The sequence below is a fragment of the Hippoglossus hippoglossus genome, chromosome 4, assembly GCF_009819705.1.
Source record: "Hippoglossus hippoglossus isolate fHipHip1 chromosome 4, fHipHip1.pri, whole genome shotgun sequence".
In the NCBI taxonomy this organism is placed as follows: domain Eukaryota; kingdom Metazoa; phylum Chordata; class Actinopteri; order Pleuronectiformes; family Pleuronectidae; genus Hippoglossus; species Hippoglossus hippoglossus.
In genome coordinates, this window is record NC_047154.1 from 12147561 (window position 1) to 12170487 (window position 22927).

Consider the following 22927-nt stretch of genomic DNA (forward strand, 5'->3'; position numbering starts at 1 on the left):
CCTTTGTAGCAGCCACAGCATTGATCATTATGTTATTTGTTTTAATGAATGATGGTTGACCGCAATATGGCCTGGTTGCCAAAGAGCTGAATGACCTCCTGGGTTTAGTCGAGCTCAAGGAGGTTTTCAGGGGCCGGGAAACCCCGCGAGGAGCAGATCTGGGCTGGATGGCTGATAAATCACAGCCGTTGCTGAAGCAGCCCACAGGGCCGGCCTCTGGTCACAGTTTCAACAGGTCTGCTGCTGGAAAACACTGGGAAACTGTGGAAACACCCACACACACACACACACACACACACACACACACACACACACACACACACACACACACACACACACACACACACACACACACACACACACACACAAACACACTCGCGCACGCACACATTATATTGCATCGTAATGGGTTTAATAGTGAAACACACTCACAGTACGGCACACACACATTTTTCACCCTGGAAACTTCACTTGGGTTTTACAGTAATTCCATTAACAGGTGTCCATTTTCCAGCACCTCAGCTCTGCTGTGTTTGACAGAACATCTATTTAAATTGGACTGAGAGGATTCAGGTTTGCCTTTTCTGAGGGATACATTAGCGTCTCGCTCCAAACCCTTGGAATCGGTGGAGACATTTTTCTCATCACAAATCCACCAGCACTTTCAGTGACACCCTGTTCCCACGAAGCCCATTAAGATACAGGGCCTTGTCTGAGCCCAGAGTTTGTCAGCAGCTGTGAGCTGGGCTCATCCAGGCTGAGTTGGAATTACAGGATATCTTTGCATAAAAATGATTTCAATTCAAAACGACACCATTACTTTTGTCATTATGATTACTCCTTCATTTTTTTTATAATCCGGCAACTTGAGACCGTCTTACTTCATTCATCTGTGAAGGTATTGGAGCCTTTAAGAGAAAGTTATTTCTGGGCATATAATGCAATAGAAAAAAATGAAATGCAGCTAAATTAATTTTGAACAATTGCTTTTTTCAGTTTATAATTTATAAAATATAAATACTTTATTCTGAACAAAATTAGTTACCTTATTACATTTTTTCAAATAATTTATTTTCTTTTTCTGGTATTTTAAATTTAGATTTTTTGATATATATAATATATATATATATATATTATATATATTATATAAAGGTTCTACCAGTTACCAAAAAGGGTTCTCGTATGGGAAGAAGACGAAGAACCTATCATGGTTCTACTAAGCGTTTTTATTTCTAAGTGTGTACTGCAAAAAAAATAAAGTAGTTCATAATCTATTCCTTCATACAACTTAATATTAGAAGATGAACCACCTTGGTTCCCATTAATTTGCCATATCTAAAAATGGTTCTGTATTTTATGACAACCAACTATAGCAGCTTCACGTCAGGATACTTCCATGTCACATCACTTTTTCCTTCCATAACACTTTGATGGAGCCACATGAGCATAAATTCATGTGACTGACGCCCCTGTGCTTTTTAATATCACATTTTATTTCCCTCTTTAACCAGAATCTCACTCTCCATCTACCTCACTCCGCACTCTCCATCTATCTCCTTTAGCTCTCTCTCTTTCCCACTCACCATTGTCACGTAGCAACCAGCGAAGCCAAGACAAACAGGAACTCCAGGATCATTCAGTCATTTTTATCAACATCTTCTTCACTTTCCCTCTCTTGAATGATGACTGGCTTCAGAAATGTTTCCACCAAACAGACGAGTCTCTGTCAGGGCTAACGGCGGGATTAGAGCTCAAATTACTGACTCTGCGGCTCATTTACTCTCTGAATCCGCAGTCTTCAAAACAAAAGTTGCATGTGGACATGTCCAGTGATATGATAATAGCATGAAATGAGAAACACATTTTAGGAGAGAAACTCTTTCCAGCGGGGAGAGGCTTTTATGTTTAACGTTTGATGTTGCAACATGTCGAGGATGTGAGGGGAGAGAGCGGTGACAAAAGTGAAGATGGGCCGTACGTTGGACTGAACGATCACAGGGATGAAAAGGAGCAGTAGTAGCATTATGGGAAACAGGAGGATGAAGCTAATGATCTCTTTGAGAAAACTAAAATAGTTGATAGTTGGAAATAGCATCAAACAGCATGAGCAGTAAGGGTATGATTAGTGAGCTGGTTATCAAAGATGTTTTTGATTAACTTCATAATAATATAAGCATTTATATAAGGCTCATCGACTACATATAAAAATGGACATGTCAGCTCCAGAAGTGAAGACTCCTGGTGCCCCCCTGGTGGCTGGCTGCAGTATATAAATCCAGCCTGCTCCGTGATAGTGGATGGGACATTGACCAAACCAAAAAGTCAAAGTTCATCAAATAAAATGTTCTCAAAAATTGCTTCTGTCATATAAGGTAGTTTTTCCCACCAATGTATGTTCAAGTGTTCATGTTTCTGAGACCTTTAATTTAAGGAAGTTATGTTATTGTTATTTAGCAGGATTACGCAAAAGATACTTGATAGATTACCACAGAATTGTGGAACAATGTGGTTTGGGTCAGGGAAGAACTAAATATTGCTGCAGATCCAATTAAATGCGTGCATGCAGGAATGTTTCACTTTCTCTGCAGCTTTTCATACAGAATTCCTTCAACCTATTTAGCTGGGGTGCACGAGCATGAATGTCCCTCTAGCACTGTATCGGTGGCATCTTGATACGGTGGCTTCACCCCCCGGTCAACACTGTGCTGGTTCCAAATGACAATGTCATCATTCATATCTTGCATATTTTGGCTTCATTTCTGGATAGTGGAAGGAAGTGGAGAACCATTGTCCATCATTATACACAGTCAATGATAGTGATTATATTCTCCCCCTTGAGTGACTTACCATAAGTTTCAACATCTCACCCAAATTAATCATTTTTATCACCCACTTATCTAAAGTCATCCAGGCTGAACTGCTGTGACTCCCTCTAGGCATCAGGCTTCCACCTCCTGTTTACAACTAATTGAAAACGCTGCTTTCTGGTTATTAAGAGGGTCTGAGAAAAAAAGTTATATAACCCCTATCCTTGCATTCATACACTTTCCCTTTCAATTCAGAATAAACGTATCTACGATTCCCTCCATCAGCTCACCACTTGATATACATCTCACTCTTATATAACCTCTCACCCCGTACAGCACTGCTAGACACCTCAGATCCTCCTGCCATGGCGCCTTGGCTGTGCCCTGTTCATGGGATAAATGACGGCCCCGTTCAGAGCTTAAATCAAGAAATAAGAGTATGGTTGCGAATGGTAATTTTACTCCAGCTTCAATATCTGTTGGACGAAGTCAAGAGGTTCAAACCGCTGACTAAACAACAGAGACTCATTCTGGTTGCTGGTATTGCAAAATATTTGGTTTTGGATCTGTCTATTTGCAGTATGAGTGGTTTGCTGAAGCCTGCGTCACCCATATTGTTATCTCCCTCTTTCTCTCGGTCGGCAAAACTGAACCACATGGTTGACAGCACGCCATTTCCCATTTTACCATCCTCTGAGAGATTATCACTGTATGGCTCTACCCAGCACTTTTTAAGTAAGCTGTATCTCGGACACGTTTTAAGACTCAGGGGGATTATGTTTTCCAGTCGGTAGCCTCTCTAAGCTTTGGAACAGTCTCCCAATAAGCTTGAGGTTGTTGGACTTGGTAGACTCTTTAGACTCTTCGAAGAATTTTTAAAACCAATGTTCAGACAGGCATTTAGTTAATATGCAGCAATTTATATATATTTATACCTGCTCCCCTTGTTTACCAGACTCTTTTTAGTTGTATCACTTTAATTGTGAAGCATTTTGTGACTTGTGTCTCTGAAAGATGCCTCATGAAGAAACTTGCTCTTTGCACAGACCATTCTGCTACCATTTTCAGCGTAGCATAAAAAGGTAAGTGCGTAAGTGGTCTGTCTGCATCATTGGACTTTGAATGGCTGGAAAATTTCAGAGCACCGAATTCACTATATCTAGTTACTTGTGAATGCAGGGATGGGATGGTGTATGGATGAGGGGAGGCAAAGATAAACTGGCAGCAAGGGAGGGAGAGACTTACGAGGGACAAAAATCCAAACACCACTTCACAGGAACAGTAGACTCTGTATTCTGTGCACTCAAATTACTCTGTAAATGCTACTCTGTCAACTTCGCTTGAGAGTCTCCCGATACCAAAACACAACGTAGTCATCTCTGGGCGTGTGCGGAGCGTTGAGTGAACGGCCAGTGCATTGGCTCGGATGTGACTTTTAATCATGGTGGCGTGCCTCGACCCAGCAGACTGCGCCGGGCAGCTCGGGCTCATAAATCAACCGACTGTCTCAGTGAGCGGGCTGCAGAGTTCTGAACTCCCCGGAGTGTAATGTATGCTTTAACCCTCGCCAGTTGGACCAGGCCGCTCTTGTCAGGCCTCCGTGCAGCCCCAGTGGTCAGCATGGTCACCGCTGAAATCATGTCTGTAAAGGTAGAGGATGGATGTCCTGGGCATATTAAAGCTCTTTCACAGCTGAGTGAAAGAGCTTTAACATACTTTACCATTCAGTTTTCATAAATTAAATTCCACATATGATGGCTGTGAAATAGAAAAACAGATTTCTTTTATGTTTTGCGAGTGAACCTAAAAGTTGAGCATTCAAAGCGTGGATGTTTCCAGATTATTAGTGGCTGGAAAACTCTGGAGGCTTTCAAAGTTAATATACTGCAAAATAAATGAAGCATCATGTCCAATGCAAATGCAGTTAGACAAAAAATTACATATTAAATTGAAAGAATGTTTTTATTGCTCTATAGGAATGACAACATTGATTGGTTGTTTTACTACTTTGGTCAAAACTGAAATATATATAATATAATAGTGGATATTTTTCAGTTTTGTGTAAAATTGTTCAAAAACTATTGGATGGAGTGCTCAACCTTCACTGTACAGATACTCATGATGTCAGCTGTATGTGTTTTGTGCTATACAGCATGTTAGTGCACCTCGCAGAAAATGTAGAATTTCTTGTGGAAAATACAACTGATTTTAAACAGAATTGTTTTTGACAAATAACTCCTGAAGCTATAACTGTACAGGATTTCAGATTTTTGAATAAAAATTGTTCGGAAATGTCTTCACATTCGAACAGTTTAATATACTACTAAGGTGTTTTTAGCCTGTTCAGTCTATTTGTATGCCAAAAGGTTTGAAATGTGGATTCTTTCTCTCTATTCTATGATGATCTATGTTTTTATCTTCTCTTAGTCTATATTTTATTGTATAGCACTTTGGTCAACCCTGGTTGTTTTTAAATGTGCTTTTTAAATTAAACTTGATAATACAAAGAGCTGATGATGAAAAACTGTAGCAAACTAGAATTTCCTTGGAGTTCATATCTCCACCAAGGCTCAACATCCTCCTCTCTTAGTATCACAAGATCCTGATTTTTATGAATTATGCTCTGAGACGAAAATGTTGAAAAAAGGCTCTATCTGGCAATGTTAGAGAATAATGTTAAATAATTTAATGGGTTCGTCTCACATCCTCTCACCAAGTTTTGTGATAATTTGTCCAGTAGCTTTTTTGTAATCCCATTGACAAACAAACAAATAAAAAAACACTGAGGTGCAGGTAAATAACCAAATCATGTCCACTTTCTCTGTCAACATTAACTAACTATAATATACTTTACATACAGTATAATGGTAAAGGCTTGCAGGATACACATGTACTCATACAGTTTGCATCTGTATTGCTCCTTCTGTGTTAGTCCCTGGTGAGGCATTGAGCCTCCGCAGTCTTCCCTCCACATGGACCTGAGCACCAGAGCTCAGTTGGGGCTGTAATTTCTCTTCTATGAGGCGGAGAGGTGGAGACTGGAGGCTGTCATCATGATGTTTTTCCTTTACACTCAAACCACAAGGACCTGAGCTATACTCTCAGCCGGGTTTCCCAAAGCAAAGCACATTTATCTGCGCTCCATTAGATAAAGAACCCATCAAAGACAATATTTAAGTATTATCTGCCTGATGCACTGGAGTAGTGGTTAATACCAGGGTTACAAACACACACAAACACACACACACACAGCAGCACTAAACACACACACGTTTGGCAGCCCCAGGAGCGCTCTGGGCACGACCATAAATAAATGTAGAAATGAAAGAGGTGGAGAAGTTGGTGTATTTTCTTTTCTCAGTCTCTTACAGTCGATTACAGTATAACCTCGACACATGTTCAGGATCAGCTGAAGAGGCAGAAAATTGCCACTCAGACCTTTCCTGCACGACTGTTTGTGTATTTGTCTCCGCGTGTGCGTACGTGTGTGTTTGTGTATTCAGTCATAAGGGTCATGCTTTTTAATGTGTGTGTGTCTCTTGCCCCCACAATGCAGTGTGTATGTATTTTGTCATAGAAGCCATGCTGTTTGACACGTCTCAACTGCGTATGCACGTGTTTATATCAGTGTGTGTGTGTGTGTGTGTGTGTGTGTGTGTGTGCGTGTGTGTGTGTGTGTGTGTGTGTGTGTGTGTGTGTGTGTGTGTGTGTGTGTGTGTGTGTGTGTGTGTGTTCTTGTACAGCTATCTTTGTGAGGACCAGTTTGAGCCTACAACCAACGGAGGACCTTTTGGCTGGTCCTTGGTTTTAGGTTTTAGGCTTTAGACTTGGTTTTAGGGTTAGGGTTAGAATTAGGTTTAGGTTAGGTTAAGGGTTAGCCATTTAGTTTGTATGGTTAGGGTTAGGGGCTCGGGAATGCATTATGCCAATGAGTGTCCTCACTAAGACAGCTGTACAAACATGTGTGTGTGTGTCTGTGTGTCTGTGTGTGTGTGTGTGTGTGTGTGTGTGTGTGTGTGTGTGTGTGTGTGTGTGTGTGTGTGTGTGTGTAGCGTGGTAGCACAGCCTGCTTCTTGACAAGCTCTGGGCCTGTTGACAGCCCCTCTGCTCCCTGTCAAGCACAAGAACAGCTCAATGTGTGAGTGAAGAGTAGCAGTAGGAACGAAGCCTGGAGATCAGAAGGAAGTGTGGAGTGTGTGTATTTATATAGTGTGTGTGTGTCTGTTCTGCTCCTGTGTGTTTATCTGCGGGTCCACAGCCAGGTTGTTACACAGAAACAGATCCTGATACCTCCTCCTCCTCTGCCATCTGTCTACAAACCGTATCAGACACTACAACGACCTTTAAAGCAGTAAATGAATATCTGTGTTGTATCAATACACAATCATTAATCAGACTTACTCCTCCTCCTCTCTGATTGTCCTGTGTCTCCTCAGGTCAAGTGCTTTCCATTACTGCCTATTCCCTTTGTCTCTCTTTTAATTTTCCTCTCACGTCTCACATTCAGATGAATGAACATCCACACTGACACGTGGACATGAGTGTTCAGGTTTGTGGGAGCAGACCAGCCAAGTGTTACTGAGCCGCTCATTGATATTGAAAATAAACAGACCTTAAAGGCCGAAGGAGATTTTGCAGGAAAGAGACGCAGACACTCAGTTGATGGAGAGGAAGCACGAAATGTCATATTCTGTTACCAAAACAACATTTCATGTATAGGAAAAAAACAGGCTGTGCTTTGCTCCACCAAAGAGGTTATGTTTTCACCTTAACCCCTTTCCATTTGTTGGTTGGTTTGTAAGCAACATTACACAAAAACAAAGGATGGATTATGGTGAAACCTGGTATGATAAGCGTGGTCTGGAAAGAACTTTGGTGAGGATCCAGACCAGGGGACAGATCCTGGATTTTTTGCGTTTTCTCAGGGAAAAATTCCTAGATCTCGATTTTCAAAAATGAGGCACATGAACTGATAGTATGAGTGTGTGGAATTTGTTGGTTGAGGTCAGTTGAATTTTAGAGGACTGTTAGGCATTGGCGGAGGTATGCGTTCTTCTGGGTGACATTCTAGTTAATCACAGAGACTGAAGAGGTTTTATCTGAGGGGGAATCATATATTTCTCTTTGACTGGGCAGCTAAGTCAAGAGGTTTCAAACTTCAGAGTCCATCAGCTTCTGTCTGACGCTGCGTTAGTCTCTGGTGGCAACAGACTATATTTTGGGTCTAGCCAGCAGATATCTGGGCTCAATCTTCCATTCGCCGTATACTGTTCCAATTAGTTTCTTCTGTCAACGTTTCTCCACAAAAAACACAAACAGCTATTTTTTGTAGTTGTTTAAGGTCAGACGGCGTTTTGGCTCATCTCTATAAACAGCTATCTGAATATGAATGCAGATAAATCAAAGAGCAGATGCATTTTGGTTGATGTGTGAGCCTCTTCTTCTCTCCACGCAACTGTTTACCACGATTGGTCAAACTTCCAGCCCCAAAATCATGTCCCTCCTCTACAGATTCTGCATTTCCCCATGGAGAATCTGTTTATAGAGATTAATATATTTGACGTCCAGTGAATTTTCCTGAGGACACCTGGCCTCACAGATGTGGTTAAATGAAACTCAAGCCGACTGAAACTTCCCACTCAAACAGAGCTATATTAACCATCGTCTACAGCAGAGACGTGCTAGACATACACCAAATAAACACAGTATAAACGTGGTTAGAATTTCATCGCCACCAAGATGAACCTTCCCCATCCACGACAACACTGACTCAGACTCAAGGCCGCGCTTTGCTTTCCAAATCTACAAACTCACATTACAGAAGCAAGGAAGAAAACCGTGTAGGAAAACAATGTGGCCAGACGGTGGTTACAGCAACGCTTCCCCATCTCTGTTGATCTTTGAGTGCGATATATTTTTACCAAGGCCAGCTTTGATGTCATGAATTTACTATACATATGGCATAAAAGCCCCTCGGACAATAACATAATCTTCAAAGGACCTCATTAGAGCAGATGACCGTCTTCAAAAGAAGGTCAAGTTCAAATCCAGATTTTTGTCGACTTAAAGAGGAGCTCATCTGATCCTTCAGGCTGGAACTCATGTTTGGTTCCTGCACACCAGTGCAGACCAGAGGATTTGATTTAATGGTATCATAACACATGCTGTTTATGCTGTGTTCCCCAGTCAGCGTAAAATACCTTATTTGGCTCTGGAAGCCTCTGTTGAACCCCTGCATGGATAAACCACAACCAGAATATCAACAATGCACATCAACAGTATCATATATGCATGCGTGTGTGTGTGTATACACTATATATACAGTATTTTCAAATATTATTACTATGGAAATCTGAATAAGTCTATTGTCCAGTGCTGAGATTGGCTGCAGTGCCACTGTGGCGGTGGAGATGACAAGAGGGGAAACATCATTATTCCTCCATATCTTATTATTTTACTATTCGCATGGCCAAAAGGCAGATGATCTGCTTAACAGCAGGAAGAGCCTTTTCACTCCTCCACCTCTCCTGCTTCGGCTCTCAGGGGTAAATGGGGCAGAATGAGAGAGAAGATAGCAGGTGGGAAGGGGGTTTTCTTCCCGCTACGGATAATACAATTACTCACAATGCAGTAAGAGAGAGCATGGTGCATCATGGGATGAGTGTGCCGGCCAAGTCTTTGATGTGAGAGCATTAGAGGCTCTAGAAAACAAAACAGGACACGTCTCTCTGTGAAGAAGATCAGTAACTGTGTCCGCATTTGTGTAAAAAAGAGCAAAAACAAACATTATGATCAGAACTTTTGCTCGACTCAAATCTAAAGACAGGAGCCACGTTGACGATGTGCATAGCTGTGCTGTATATGTTGTGACTATCTTTGAATGGAAAGTCATCCTCAGGTGTCTGATATATCAAAGGAAACCTCAACGAGGGGTGTGTTTCCCAAAATGATTCTTTTATTTTCGGTGTAGCTTTGTATCTATAGCTATAAAATGTTCCCGTCCTTTATTGACAGCTTATTGACAGTGTGTACGTTCTATATGTATAACAGATCTGTCATTTATGTAATAATGCAACAAAATGGAAATTCTTCAGAAACAACACCTGCTCCTGTTTGACAAACAAACAAACAAACAAACAAACAAACAAACAAAGTCTTATGTAAAGTCTTGAATTTAAGTTATTTTACTTGCACCTTAAATCTTAAATAATGTACACATTATCTGTTTGTATAGTTATGTTGGATGGCATTACTTTGAACTCAATATCCCTGTGGTTATTTTTGACCAAGCTACGTCCTTTAACACACAAAAAATAGGGAAGGACGGCCTTCTCCTACCTGCAGAATATTATGAAAATTAGAAACATGCGGAAAGGATGCTGAGAAATGAGTCCAGCATGCATTTGTTTTTTTTTAAATGGACTACTGCAACTCTTTATTATCTCCAGTTGATCCAAAAAACTGCAGTGCAAATACTGACAGGAACTTAGAAAAAATCTCCTAAGTTAGCTTTCTGGCATTATATGTTATTTAAAATCATTCTCCGTATGTACAAGGCCTTAAATGAACAAGATCCATCATATTTCAAAGACCTTAGTATCATATTATTCTAGATAGATAGATCACTACGTTCTCTAAAAGCAGCCCAACTTAAAGTTGGTTCTCAAAGTCTATAGTAGAATAGTGGATATGAATCTTCAGCTTCAGGCTCCTCTCCTGTGGAACCAGCTTTGGGTTCGGGAGGCATCGCTACATGGTCCCACTTAAAACGTTCCTCTTTGATACACTGAGCACTTTTCTCGCTCTCTCTCTGACCCCATTCATTTATACCCCACTACCTCATGTCCTTATGTTAGTTTGTGCTCTCCCTCTTTCTGCAGGTCCTCTAGAGCTGCAGGATCTAGATCTGACACTACTACTCAGCTCCTATTATTATGATTATAACTATATTATCATTTTAATTTTTAGCAGTAATAGGTTCTGGGATTGTTGCTATTATCATTATAAAAATCATGTTGACTGTGCTCAAATACAAATTATACAAACTGTTCCTGCTCCACATTTTCTCTCCTCTTCACCCAGTCAGTCGAGGCCGACAGTCGCCCACAGTCTGGTTCTGCTGAAACCTTCTCCCTGTTCAAATAGACTTTTTGCTGTTGGGTTTCTCTTTATTATATTGCTAGGTCTCAGCCTTATGCTGTAAACTGCCTTGAGACAATGTGCTGATAATGTTGTGACATGGCACTAACATATAAAATAAATAAAACAGAATTTAATTTGAACCTTATCATTTCAAATGTCCATACTTAAATTGATAAAGTGCCTCTGACATGACTCAACATTCATCTCTTACTGTAAATAATTATCACTTCAGATTCATAGTCCTCTCCTCTGACTTCACTCCGAAACAATGACACATGAAAAACTGTCCAACACCCTGTTCCCAGGAAAACAGCCCAGACTGTGATCCCTGTCACTTTATCTCTTCCTCTCATCTTTCACCCCCACCTGCTTTTGCTCAGTCTGGATGATGAAGATAGACGGACTGCCATCCACTGCATGTGTTGACACGACCACGGGGGGGACGTCACTGCAGAGATGGTTGAGAAAACAACTTGATGCAGACGTGTTGTCAGTAAACACCATCTAAATCACTGCGTGCATGTCCCACAAACACCAGCTGAAGTTCCCAGTCACCCTGGACCCCCTCTTGGTTTTCATTTGACATCGTCCACCTCCTAAAATTATTCCCCCTCTCCTCCACCACTTCCCATACTTTCCTTTTTTCCCAGGACATCCGGAGAGGGAAACCGCAATAACATTTCACCAGAGACTCAGTCAATATTATTCCTCAATATCTTCAAAGTGGGACAGAGGATATTGGAGCCTGTGCAATAGACGGGTGGAGATAGTGGAGGGAGTGTGTATGTGTAGTTCAGCAGAGAGCAGAGACAGCAGACAGACAGAGAGAGGGAGAGAGAGAGAGAGAACCTTCAGTGTGGCCTTCGCAGTCGCTCTGTCAGTCAGTGTGTCTGAGAAGTATGGCTGCCTGAAGCTAAGAGCCGCTCCTTCATATCCATCAAACTCACATTTTCTTTGAAGCACCGTCTGTCTGCCCTCAGGTCAACCATCTCTTTTCTTTGGTCCACACTGTGCACAATCTCAATTCTTCTTCACACCACCAGGGGTCCCTGTGTGCATAACAAACAAAATGCACATATTTTGCATCAGCAGCCCCAATGCCCGCTTCATCCTCAGCTTAATGGATGTGGATGAGAGTGTTTCCTTGTTCATGTGGTGTGGCAGTAGCAGTGGTAGCAGTTGTGATAGAAGTGGCTCTGTCATTACAGACCGACACACAAGTAATGATGTTGGGGGGGGGGGTTAATGTTGGGGTTTTGTGGCAGGACTTCTGCACAACGTCAGACAGACGAGCAGCCGTGGAGCCAAGAGGACATGTAGACACAGGATCCTTATAGAGCTGCAGGGCCACAGACATTAATAAGGTCTCCTCGCTCTCTCCCTCCCTAGCTGTGAGCTTTTTGTCGGTGTGTCCACATGGGGTGCACGCTGTGTATAAAGGACACATTCAAGAGGAAATATGCAAAGTCAATAAAAGTGGTGGAAAGCATTGATTTTGCTGCAGATATACTTAATTTAACAGTTAAGAAAAAAACCTTTTTTTTTTACTCAACCCGCCTCCTCTATTCTCCCGCCTTCTCCTTCTCTCTCTCTCTAACACCTCCCCAGATGTGTGCGTTTCTGTGGCCTCCTCGCAGAACATTAACTTTAAAGTCTCCTCTCGTCCCCAGCTAGGCTATACGCTGTAAGCGCTGGCTCCTGTCCAGGAATCTCCTGCAGTCAGCCGCTCATAAGCCGGCGCTTTTTGCACGGCCAAGAATGTGGAAAAGCTCCTTCAAAGAGAAGGCCCTCTGCAAGGTGTGGTTAAAGAGCAGGTACCTGGAGTCCACAGGTGGCCAAATTAGAGCGGGGTGAAAACCGCTAACTGAAACCCCGTCTCAGAGCGAGAAGCCACAAGGGGGGGGGAAACAGGGCAGCAAGGATTAAAAAAAAAAGATTAGATCAACATGGTTCCATTCCTTTACATGCTGCCTTCACACATCTAAAAGCATTCTTGTGCAGATGCATACATCCAAGACACACAAATACAAGACTTTTCAGCCTTTCGGATGATCAAATCTTGATGAATGGCGCCCAGTAAAAGTAGTCCGAGTCAAGGGTCAGAGGGCAGAGGTGTGGGAGTTTTACAACGTGAAGCCGCGTTGAAACACGAGCTGATCAAAGACGCTCGGCACAATCTGCCTCAATCTGAATGGAAAGTACAATGAGGGGCACAGGGACAGTCGGCGGCTAACAGAGCTGCACAGTAAGAGAAGTGAGCGCCGAGTGGTGAGAAGAGGAGTGGAGAGGAGTGGGGAACATGGCCCGAGGACAAAGAGCTGCTTGTGTCAGGGTCCGTCTGCCTCCGGCCTGCAGGGAGGGGCCCCCCCCCGGTGCCACTTGTTTGAGGGGTCCCTGTGATAAATTTCCCACTACTTGACTCTGTCACACTGTCTGCCACTTGGACAATAACTGAGGTCATGGTCGAGTATGCGGAGCGTTGACATTTCTGCCTGCTACGGAGAGGGGGGGGGGGGGGGGGGGCACTTTCTTTCATCATCCAGCGTTTATTTCACATATCCCCGCTCATGACTAATACGTCTCAGGACGAACGCCAGGCGGAAAATAAATAAAACACCTCTCACAGTTGTCTTTACTCAGACTTGTTTATTTGTGGTCATTAATCATGCACGTAAACGTCTGAGGCTCTGTGCCACAACGTGCGCTCACACACACACTGTACCCTGGTGCTGCTCGGGCTGTCAAAACAGAAGGACAGAGATGGATGGAGCCCTGGTGAAGAGGAAGCACATGACAACATTTGAAAAATTGTTCATTTACATCTCTGGAATGAGTCTGATGAAATTCAAACGAAACAAACCTCTGACCTGCCTGAGCTGTGTAAAGCCACCTGCCCTCCAGGCCCTGCATTGCTGAGGACATAGTCCTTCTTAAAGTAAAGGAGAAATAACAGCACGTTTTTCAACTGTCACACACAAACAACACAGACATTACACTTAAGACAAAGGAGGATTGGTCAATGGGGTGAAAAGCTTTTTGTTCTTGACTTCTTGTAGCTGCTAGAGGTCACACAGAAATCTCTGGAGTACAAGAAAATATTAAATACAGCCAAGTGAAACAAGTGCTGTGTAACTCAATTCATTTCTTATTGATTTTGATTAAATAACGAATTAGAAATATGATAAACCACACTTTCCAAGCTGCCCTAATATGAAATCTCATGTGTACATGTATCACACAACTGTGAAGGCATTGGTAAAGTTCTCTCTATATTAGGCATTGATATTTATTTAAACATATAGACGTTGTTGATTATGAATTTATTCTATGGAGGATCAATAAAGGTACAACTCATCTCATCTCATCTTATCTTATCTTATGCTTTTGTATGTATTTGAATCTATATTGTGTTTTGTTTGGACCCTGACTGAATATTAAAATGTAATCATCATCATCATCATCATGATCATCATCATCATCATCATCATCATCATCATCATGATCATCATCATCATCATCATGACAGACATTAACCTCCAGTCTACTGTTGGGCTCATATTCTTCTGATGTCACATGCAGGACAGTCAGAGGATTTTAAATCCATGCAGAATGAGGAAACGTCCCAACTCAGATGACAAGACGTTTTAACTTTTTAAAGAATTGTCCAGACAACACGCGCTTTTTTGATTCTTTCTTGTTGAACTCAACTCATTCGAACCTGTCATCCCTCTCTGAACCTGTGCCCCCTCTTCTTATTAAAAGAAGCAGGGCTGTGTGTGTGTGTGTGTGTGTGTGTGTGTGTGTGTTGGGGGTTGGGAGGTGGAGGGGTAGGGGGCTACACTCCAGTCGTCCCACCTCTCTCTCTCTCTCTCTCTCTCTCTCTCTCTCTCTCTCTCTCTCTCTCTCTCTCTCTCCCCCACAGAGTCAAAGACGCTCCAAACTTGCGGAGCGCACCGCGCCAAACTCTCCAAAGAGTTTTCAGCTCCTGCTTCGGGACCGAGAGGAGACAGGAAACGCTCCAGAGACGATTATTCTAAGCGGAAAAGTTGAAGGGCAGCGTCGGGAATGGCGCAGAGGCGGAATGGTCCTCCAGCCGAGCCGCACATGTGAGCCCAGAGGCCACCGGTGACATTTTTTAATTTATTTGTTTACAAGGGGGACGAGGACAGGACAACTGAAGGAGAGCACACAGGAGAGAAGTCAAAGTGTGGTGGGAGCTCGAGTGTCACAGGAGTCCAGTCCCCTCGACGCGATGGTCTGTGCGCCGGGACTCAGCTGGGTGCTCCTCAGCGCCCTGCTGCACTCCGCGGCACCCTGGGGCGCACGGCGAGCCGACCGACCGAAGCAGTGCGTCGCACCGAAGTCGGTGAGTCGTGTTGGAGGAACTTTACTTAAGTCAAGGACATAATCATGTATGATAATACCTGACATACACACACGCACACACGCACACACACACCACAAAACAGCGGCTGACACGTAAGTCCCATGTTTGACAGGTCGTTACTTAGCCTGCAGAGTTTAGAGAAAACAGTGACACTTGTGAATAATGAAATTAAATTATATTATCATCATAATTATGTAGAACAAATCTTATTGTAATTTAATTGTATTCTTTGTTTAAGTGTAACTAATAATCCTATGAATTAAAAGCACCCTGCATGTGCATTGGCTATGATAAACTCAAATGTTACAACATTTTATACATTAACACATTTTATTATGCGCTAAATAATTGATGTTCAATGAAATTAAATGAGTTGGATAATGAATGTAGTCGAATGTTACATTGACGGGATTAATCTGGATACCTAGAATAAAGCCCAATGATTCCCTATAATAATAATAATTATCATGATTATAATAATAATAATAATTCTGTATTATTGATAATAATTTATGTCCAGGGATTTAAAACGTTACCTTTTCAAAATAAGAGACGCTCAGTTCTCGCCTCCCTGTGGAGCTCCAGCTTCCACAGACTCGGGGCCTCACGAATGAACTGATGGTTGCCAATAGAAATCTGCACCGCTCGCCAACTGTACGGCTGTTTATGTGACAAACGCAAGCGGGGAACACCCACGGGTGACTTGACTTCATGCGCAAAAGACGTTTGTGACCTTTCAGAGAGGTGATCGTGTTTCAGCGCAACACACGCACACGCACAGACACATGTATACGCACGGCCTCTCAAAACCGCTTATCGGACATATTGGGGGAATTATGGATGTGGGCTGCGGGAGCACGGCACCGTGAGCTGTGTGCACTCCAGCTCCATTATAACGTGCCTGCGCGTCCGTCTGCCTCCCACCGTGAAGGCACATGAGGATGAAACAGAAAGTTAATCAAAATCATGACTGCAAACATCCCATCCAACACGCGCCTCTCTCTTCAGGGGTGAAACAGCACGACGGGCCTGGAGCTGTGACCTCTGCAGACACTTGCGGTCGCGCCCGTGACGGTGAATGTTATTGAGGTTGTCATTAGGAGTCGTTCAGAGATCACAGGCCTTTGTTTGGTTAATGCACTATGTGCGGAGAGCGGATCTGTTGTGTGAGATCACAGAGGGCCCCGTGCTCCCTCGCTTCATGTGATTTGTAATGCGTCAGTACAGTGGTCTCTGTTTTCTGTTAAGAGTCATTTTCCCCCCCATTAAAAAAAAAAAAAAAAAACGGGGAGCCTGAGTGCATGAGCGTCGGGCCTCCTCTCTCCAGAGAAGACCGCGCAGCTTTCAGTGAGGGGACCTCGAACCCTCTGCTCCTGCAGGAGGACTCACACAAGCTGCACTTTCCATATCCAAAAGTATGCTTTTATGGGTATAGGGCCTAAGAAAGCGTTAAGAAAGCGTTAAGAAAGCTGCACATGCAAAAAAAAAAAAATGAAAGAAAAAACATTTGGAGATGTCTCTGAACCCCTCAGCCTGCAGCGTCAAATGTGAAAGTTCAATTAAAAACCTCTGTTTAAACACCAAAAACTAAACTGTGCTTTGAAATTAAATCTTGCACTTTAAGATTTATTTTGTCTAGAAGAACGTTGTGCCAGAAATACAGGCTGTATATGTCAGTGCACTTAATTATGATGATAGCAGAACATCCACTTCACTCGCCTTCTTGGCAGCTGTATTTGAGAAGTTTTATGTGGCAGGAGGCAGCGTTGGCAGCGTGCAGTATCATTGGAACACATGCTGCAGGAAATCTTGATTAAATTTCTCGAAGTAAACAATTTCTAAGAATAACTTTATTTTACAGTAATGGGTTTCGTCCCCTCAAATGCCTGATTACGCTGTGTGTCAGACGCCAGAAGTTTGATATTGCTTATAGAAGCAAATTTTTCTTTTTTCCCTTCATATTTGAATAATGCCTACATCAAAGTTATATGCACATGCGCAGCACATTTCCAGAGCACTTAACAGGAAACATGTTTTAAATGCAACATGCTCTTATTCAAAGTGGCTGTGATTATTTCATTTCCATTGTGACATTGTTTTGTATGATAACCACAATTGACAAACACTTCCTGTAGTGTAAGACATCCAGGACAAAAAGCAGTGCTGAACTTAAGGCTGTCAGCACCACATCTCCCTGACTGGTGTAAAAAAATAAATAATCACAAACTGAGGTATCACAGAGGGGTCAGAGCAGGAGAGCAGGTTTCTTTCAGTTTTTGGCTTTTATGAGCGCATTGCAGTATATTTGCACTGCAGCCTTCAAAATGCTTCCCAGGCCCAAAAGAGGCTTTGGCAAACTGAGGTATGCACCTCAACAATACACGGGGGTCTGTTTGCAGCCCAGAAGGCCCCTCTATAAACTCCCTGCACTGCACCTCAGTTGCCGTCGTCTCAAAATGGTATTTCAATCTTTCACTTGCTGACCTGAGCCTATGAGCCAGAAAAACCACAATAGAGGGAAAATGTGTCAGCTTTAGTTTAAAGGCGAGTTGATTTGCTCCAGTGTGATGGTTCTGGTATTTTTGTTTCCTTTTGCTCTCAAAATCTTTTGCCTTCATCTTTTATTTTCTTCCCTCTTCTCCTGCCTCTGACTCTTCCACAGCAAAGTGACATGAACTCCTTCCTGTGGACAGTGAAGCGTTCACCTCCTCATCCACCCTCTTACTTATTCGGCACCATCCACGTCCCCTACACACGAGTCTGGGACTTCATCCCCAACAGCTCGAAGCAGGCTTTCCACAACAGCCCGAATGTTTTCTTTGAGCTGGACCTGACCGACCCTCTGACCATCTCCAAGCTGACCAACTGTCAGCTGCTGCCCCATGGGGAGAACCTGCAGACGCTGCTACCTCGGGACTTGTACCGCCGCCTCAAGCGCCACCTGGACTACGTCAAACACATGATGCCTTACTGGATGACCTCTGACCAGCGTGGCCGCGGCCTGTATGCCGACTACCTGTTCAACGCCATAGCAGGGAACTGGGAGAGGAAAAGGCCTGTGTGGGTGATGCTGATGGTCAACTCGCTCACAGAGTTGGACATCCGGTCCAGGGGGACGCCGGTGCTGGACCTGTTCTTGGCTCAGGAAGCTGAGAGGATGAGGAAGACGACGGGGGCAGTGGAGCGGGTGGAGGAGCAGTGTCACCCCCTCAATGGGCTCAACTTCTCTCAGGTAAGAGGAGTGTTTTTTCACATTTTTGAGTGGATACACCGGGGAACTCGAGGGGGCATGACAAAACCCTGGAGTTGTGTATCCATCTGCTTGTAGCCTTGAACACAACAAGTTGGACTCAATAATCCACTGTAAAAGTTGAGTGTATGTGGTAAGATTTTGGGTGTTGCGCCGTCTTTGAGAGCAACAGCCTGAGAATGTGGGAGAAGACAATATAGGAAGAGACAAGGTGATTAAAAGTCTTCTGCGGGAGACAGCTTTACGGTTATGGATTCCCCTCCACCTCACTAAACAAACACTCAACAGCTGAATCTGCAAAGAAAGAGATCAGGCAACGCACATCCAGAAAAGATAAGAAAAGGTGAGAAGAGCGGCGAGTTCTCTCTTTCATTACAGCGGACTGTCTGTCTGAGTGTCTGTGGAAACACGAGACTCTCACTGTAATCAGAGAATAAGAAATGAAGGAAATGACCTCGTGAATTGATGAGCAAAGCATAGGGAGTGGACTGTTGAATACCTTCAGCTTCATTCTTGTGTATTTTTGACCTCTGTGTCTTATTTGGTAGTTAAGTGCGTCCTCTGTTTATAGGCCCATGGGAAACTTTAACAGGACATGGAACTTTATTTTCAAGTCTTGTTGAAAATGTTAAAAAATGTAAAATAAACGAGTGTGAACGGGGGTGTATATGAACAGTGGTCGTTCATATACACTGTGTTTATGATGTGGATGTAAGTATTTGAGACTAAATACAGCATCTACAGGGAGTGTATCCATGTTTAATTTATAGTGAGATGACTTTAATGCTTTCAAAGCTGAGTCACCTGTGTTAAATAGTAACATATCATTTGTCTAACTGCTGGAGGTCCCTCTGGGACGAGGATGTTCTCTTCAACTCCCTCTACAACCTTTCATCTGCATTAAGGAGGAAAAACATCTCCGTATGTGTGTGTTTGTGTGTGTGTATTCATAACCGAACACATGTGCTTTGCATGCGCGGAACGCCACACACGAAGGCGCCGTGTAAGCCTGCAAAACTCGATGCGTGCACATTGGTGGCGCATTGCAACAGAATCTGTGAAAGGCCTAAGCCTACATGTGACAGGTCGCAGGTCTCTGGGGCTAATTTGAGAGGCAGTGGGCTCATAGCCTCTCCTCTTTCATCAACACCTCCTAACTACACTGTCAAAAACCGCACTGCATGCCCTGCACATGCCTGAGAGCTTTACTGCCCCTAGAAATAAGCTCAGCAGGGCCCACTGGGCTTCTCAGTAATGAAGAGGACAAGTGGTAATGCTGTTAGGAAGGCTTTGCAGTTCTCGTAGTCTGTCAATTCCTGTGGACGTGCCCTTTTCTTGTTATTAAAGTATTCATGTCCCTTGTTTTTATCAGTCTAAGTGACATATGCTGGAAGGCACTGCCCCTAAAGGCAACACTGTCTTGAATGACACTGTAAGAGAGTTTGTCCAGCTTAAGAAAACTGTGTTTATGTTCCTGGAGAAATTGTGTTTCACTTCAATCCTCATAATCTATCATTCCTCAGTGCTCAAAAGCCCAGGCAGAATACTCTGGATTTACAGTGGACAGTAAAACTTTTACAAGACAGGTGCTCAAATTCAGATAAGAGTTTTATTGCCATGGAAATTCTGTCAAAATTGGATCACGGATAACTTGAGTTTCACCCCTCCACAGCACGAGCACTGCCGGACTGCAGCTTCCAGCCCCCTGGTTTCCAGATATGTATGAGAACAATTCAGAGCCCAACTGGAACTGACATGGAAACCATTATTCTCAATTATAATAATTTGTGATTTAATCTGAACACTATGGTTGATTGGATCCCTCTACGCTTGACTGCAACAGCGATGAGGTCAGAGGAGGATGGATAGACAGAGAGTCAAAGAGAAAATGCGTGGGTGGGAATCAGAAGAAAGGGAAGTGAGACACTGGAGAGAGGGAAAGGCAGAGGCAGAGACTGACTGCGGAGCAGAGACAGAGACTGACTGCGGAGCAGAGAGAGAGCAAAGGCAGCCGAGGGGTTGAGAATGCACAGAGACTGATGTGCATCGTCTCACCACTAACGCTAATCTGAAACATGAGCGATTCTTTAAAGGGCAGTTGGGAAAGGATCCAAACTCTGCCGGCCCACATATTATTTGTTCTCAATAAAAAAGTAGCTGCTTACAATATCCTGTAATTTTGCTCTTAGAAACATAAACGCTGGTGATTTATCATCTATCACAATGTGGATTCGTCACTCGCACCTGGCAGTGGAGCAAGCGCTATAGTGGGAGACAGGCAGGTTTGTTCAGCCCTGCGGGTTACGTTGTCGTGCGGGGAACCTGTGACCTCAGAGGATGTTGTTTTTAGACAAAAAGTGCTGCAGTAAATGAATCAACCTCTGTGGGGATGAGAGGGGGCGGAGCGGGTGCTTTAGTGCAGTGATCCTTGGTGAGGTGGGTGATAGCGCAGCAGAGACGGGGAGACGTTAAGTGTGCCAGAGTCTGCGTAGACCTCTAATGAAGAGTCCCGTCTGTCTGAGGCCTCTTTATGGTCCCATTAGATATCAGAGAGGTGTGGATGACTCTGTGAGAGGGAGGTTATATGCTGTGGAAACAAAGACTGGTCATGATGCATGGTTCTTCTCCACTTCCGTGGAGGTTGATGGAAGTTGACAACTGGGCGAGCCGACGAGTACCAAAGTCTTTGTGAATGCACCGATTGGGAAGTTCTGGAGAAACCTTAGTGTCTCAGAGGGAGCAAGCATTTCAACCAAATCTCCAAGATCCCACATCACCTATTATACTTCTTTTTCCCCACAAGGGCGGAGCCCTAAATTATCATCGTGACTCATCAAGTAAATTGACCAATTATAATAATGTCTCAGAAGATGCAAGGTAATTTTGAAATCTGTTGAAATTGAAACAAGTAATTCCCTCTCTCAGCAGTCAGCACCATGACAATGGTGCAGAATGGTGTTGGTGCACAGCATCAAACGTCAGTGGCTTATTTCCACCTACATATTGTATAATTTTGGAGATAAGACGCGGAACAAAAATGGATTTAGTGCGCAGCTACTTTTTGGAAACTTGAGGGTGGCTCCAGCCTGTGGGCCTCTCTCTCTCTCACCAAATAAACACCCGTATTTATTTTCCCTGGGTCGCATTGCAGCTGAGGCCACTGGCCCATGTCGGAGAGAAATTACATCATATCAGTGGCGCCTGTCTCCCTGGGCATGGGTCAAAGGTCATGGCGGGAGGTGGTTGTGGAGCCGCGGAGCAGCAGAGCGGTGAGGAGACTGGCAGTCTGCTGGGGTCAGTCTGGGCACTGCTGAGCAGGCACAGGCAGGCAGCACCCAAATCTGATAGAGTACCTGGCTCGGCGTCTGGTCAGGCTGAGTTTCCATCAGCTCGAGCTATTTTGTGCTATGACTTGTGTGAGAGACAGTTTGTGCGTGTGTGAGAAAGAGACAGAAATGGCTGTCGGCACACCTCAGTGTTGCCACCTCAGGGCTGCAGAAGGGGCTGCGTAAGGGTTTTTCAGGGATGGTGGCGCCGTAGGTGACAGAATCCAGTTTCCTCCCAGCAGGAGGGTTGTCCTCCTCCTGGTGAGGAGGATCTTTGTTTACAGCCTCACTGTCAGTCGGACGTGTCTATTTCAATCAGGGCAGCTCCTGTGCCATGCTCCTGCTGGTGAGGACTCTGCACTGGAGCTGACGCTGCAGTCTGACATGTGCTGTGGTCACAGTGGGACGCCTTGAATCCTGGAGATGTAACTGAAGTATCATGATAATGTATTTCTTGAGGATATGATTATCCGAAATGTGATGATGTTTAGGATTTCTAATATACTGTATGTATGAAACTGTATATTGACACAGGCACTTGGTGTCTTGGACAACAAACTCTGAGTTTTAAAATCTTTCCGAGCCGGAGACACTCCCTTTAGACCCAACAGAGTTTCCCATAAGTCTTTGTTATTTCATAAGATATTCTTTTTGATTTGTAGTTGTGTTTGGTTTTCCAATTCAGATTGGACTGCATAAACTGCATAGCCCAGGGATACAAGTCAGTGATTTGAAACTGATTTTAAATCAATAAAAGTAAAATACAGCACATATCCAGGAGGAATGTTTTTCTCTGAACAGATCCAGAAGTTTCTGGCCGTGCATGGCAGCTTCTTGGTGTGCATTTATGGTAAGCAAGCAACTGTAATAGTCTGGGCCCAAGGTAGTGAACGTCTCCAAAGACTGGGCAAGGGTTTCTAAGAGAAACAGCAGAAATGAAATCAAAATAAGATTCCCATGCGTCGTATCAAATCATGCAGAATACTTTGTCTTTCTTGGATCGTGTTCACCTAAA

At 43.6% G+C, this 22927-nt stretch overlaps 1 protein-coding gene across 1 annotated transcript in view; it reads left to right on the forward strand.

Annotated features, from left to right (window-relative positions):
* Positions 1–14861: 14861 nt before the first annotated feature.
* The window catches only part of trabd2b (TraB domain containing 2B), a 68993-nt gene continuing 60927 nt past the window's right edge, over positions 14862–22927 (forward strand). Inside the window, exons 1-2 of the mRNA XM_034582651.1 lie at positions 14862–15315; positions 17999–18568. Coding sequence (XP_034438542.1) covers positions 15202–15315; positions 17999–18568 — 684 coding nt within the window. The 5' untranslated portion in view covers positions 14862–15201. The remainder of the gene's footprint in view (positions 15316–17998; positions 18569–22927) is intronic.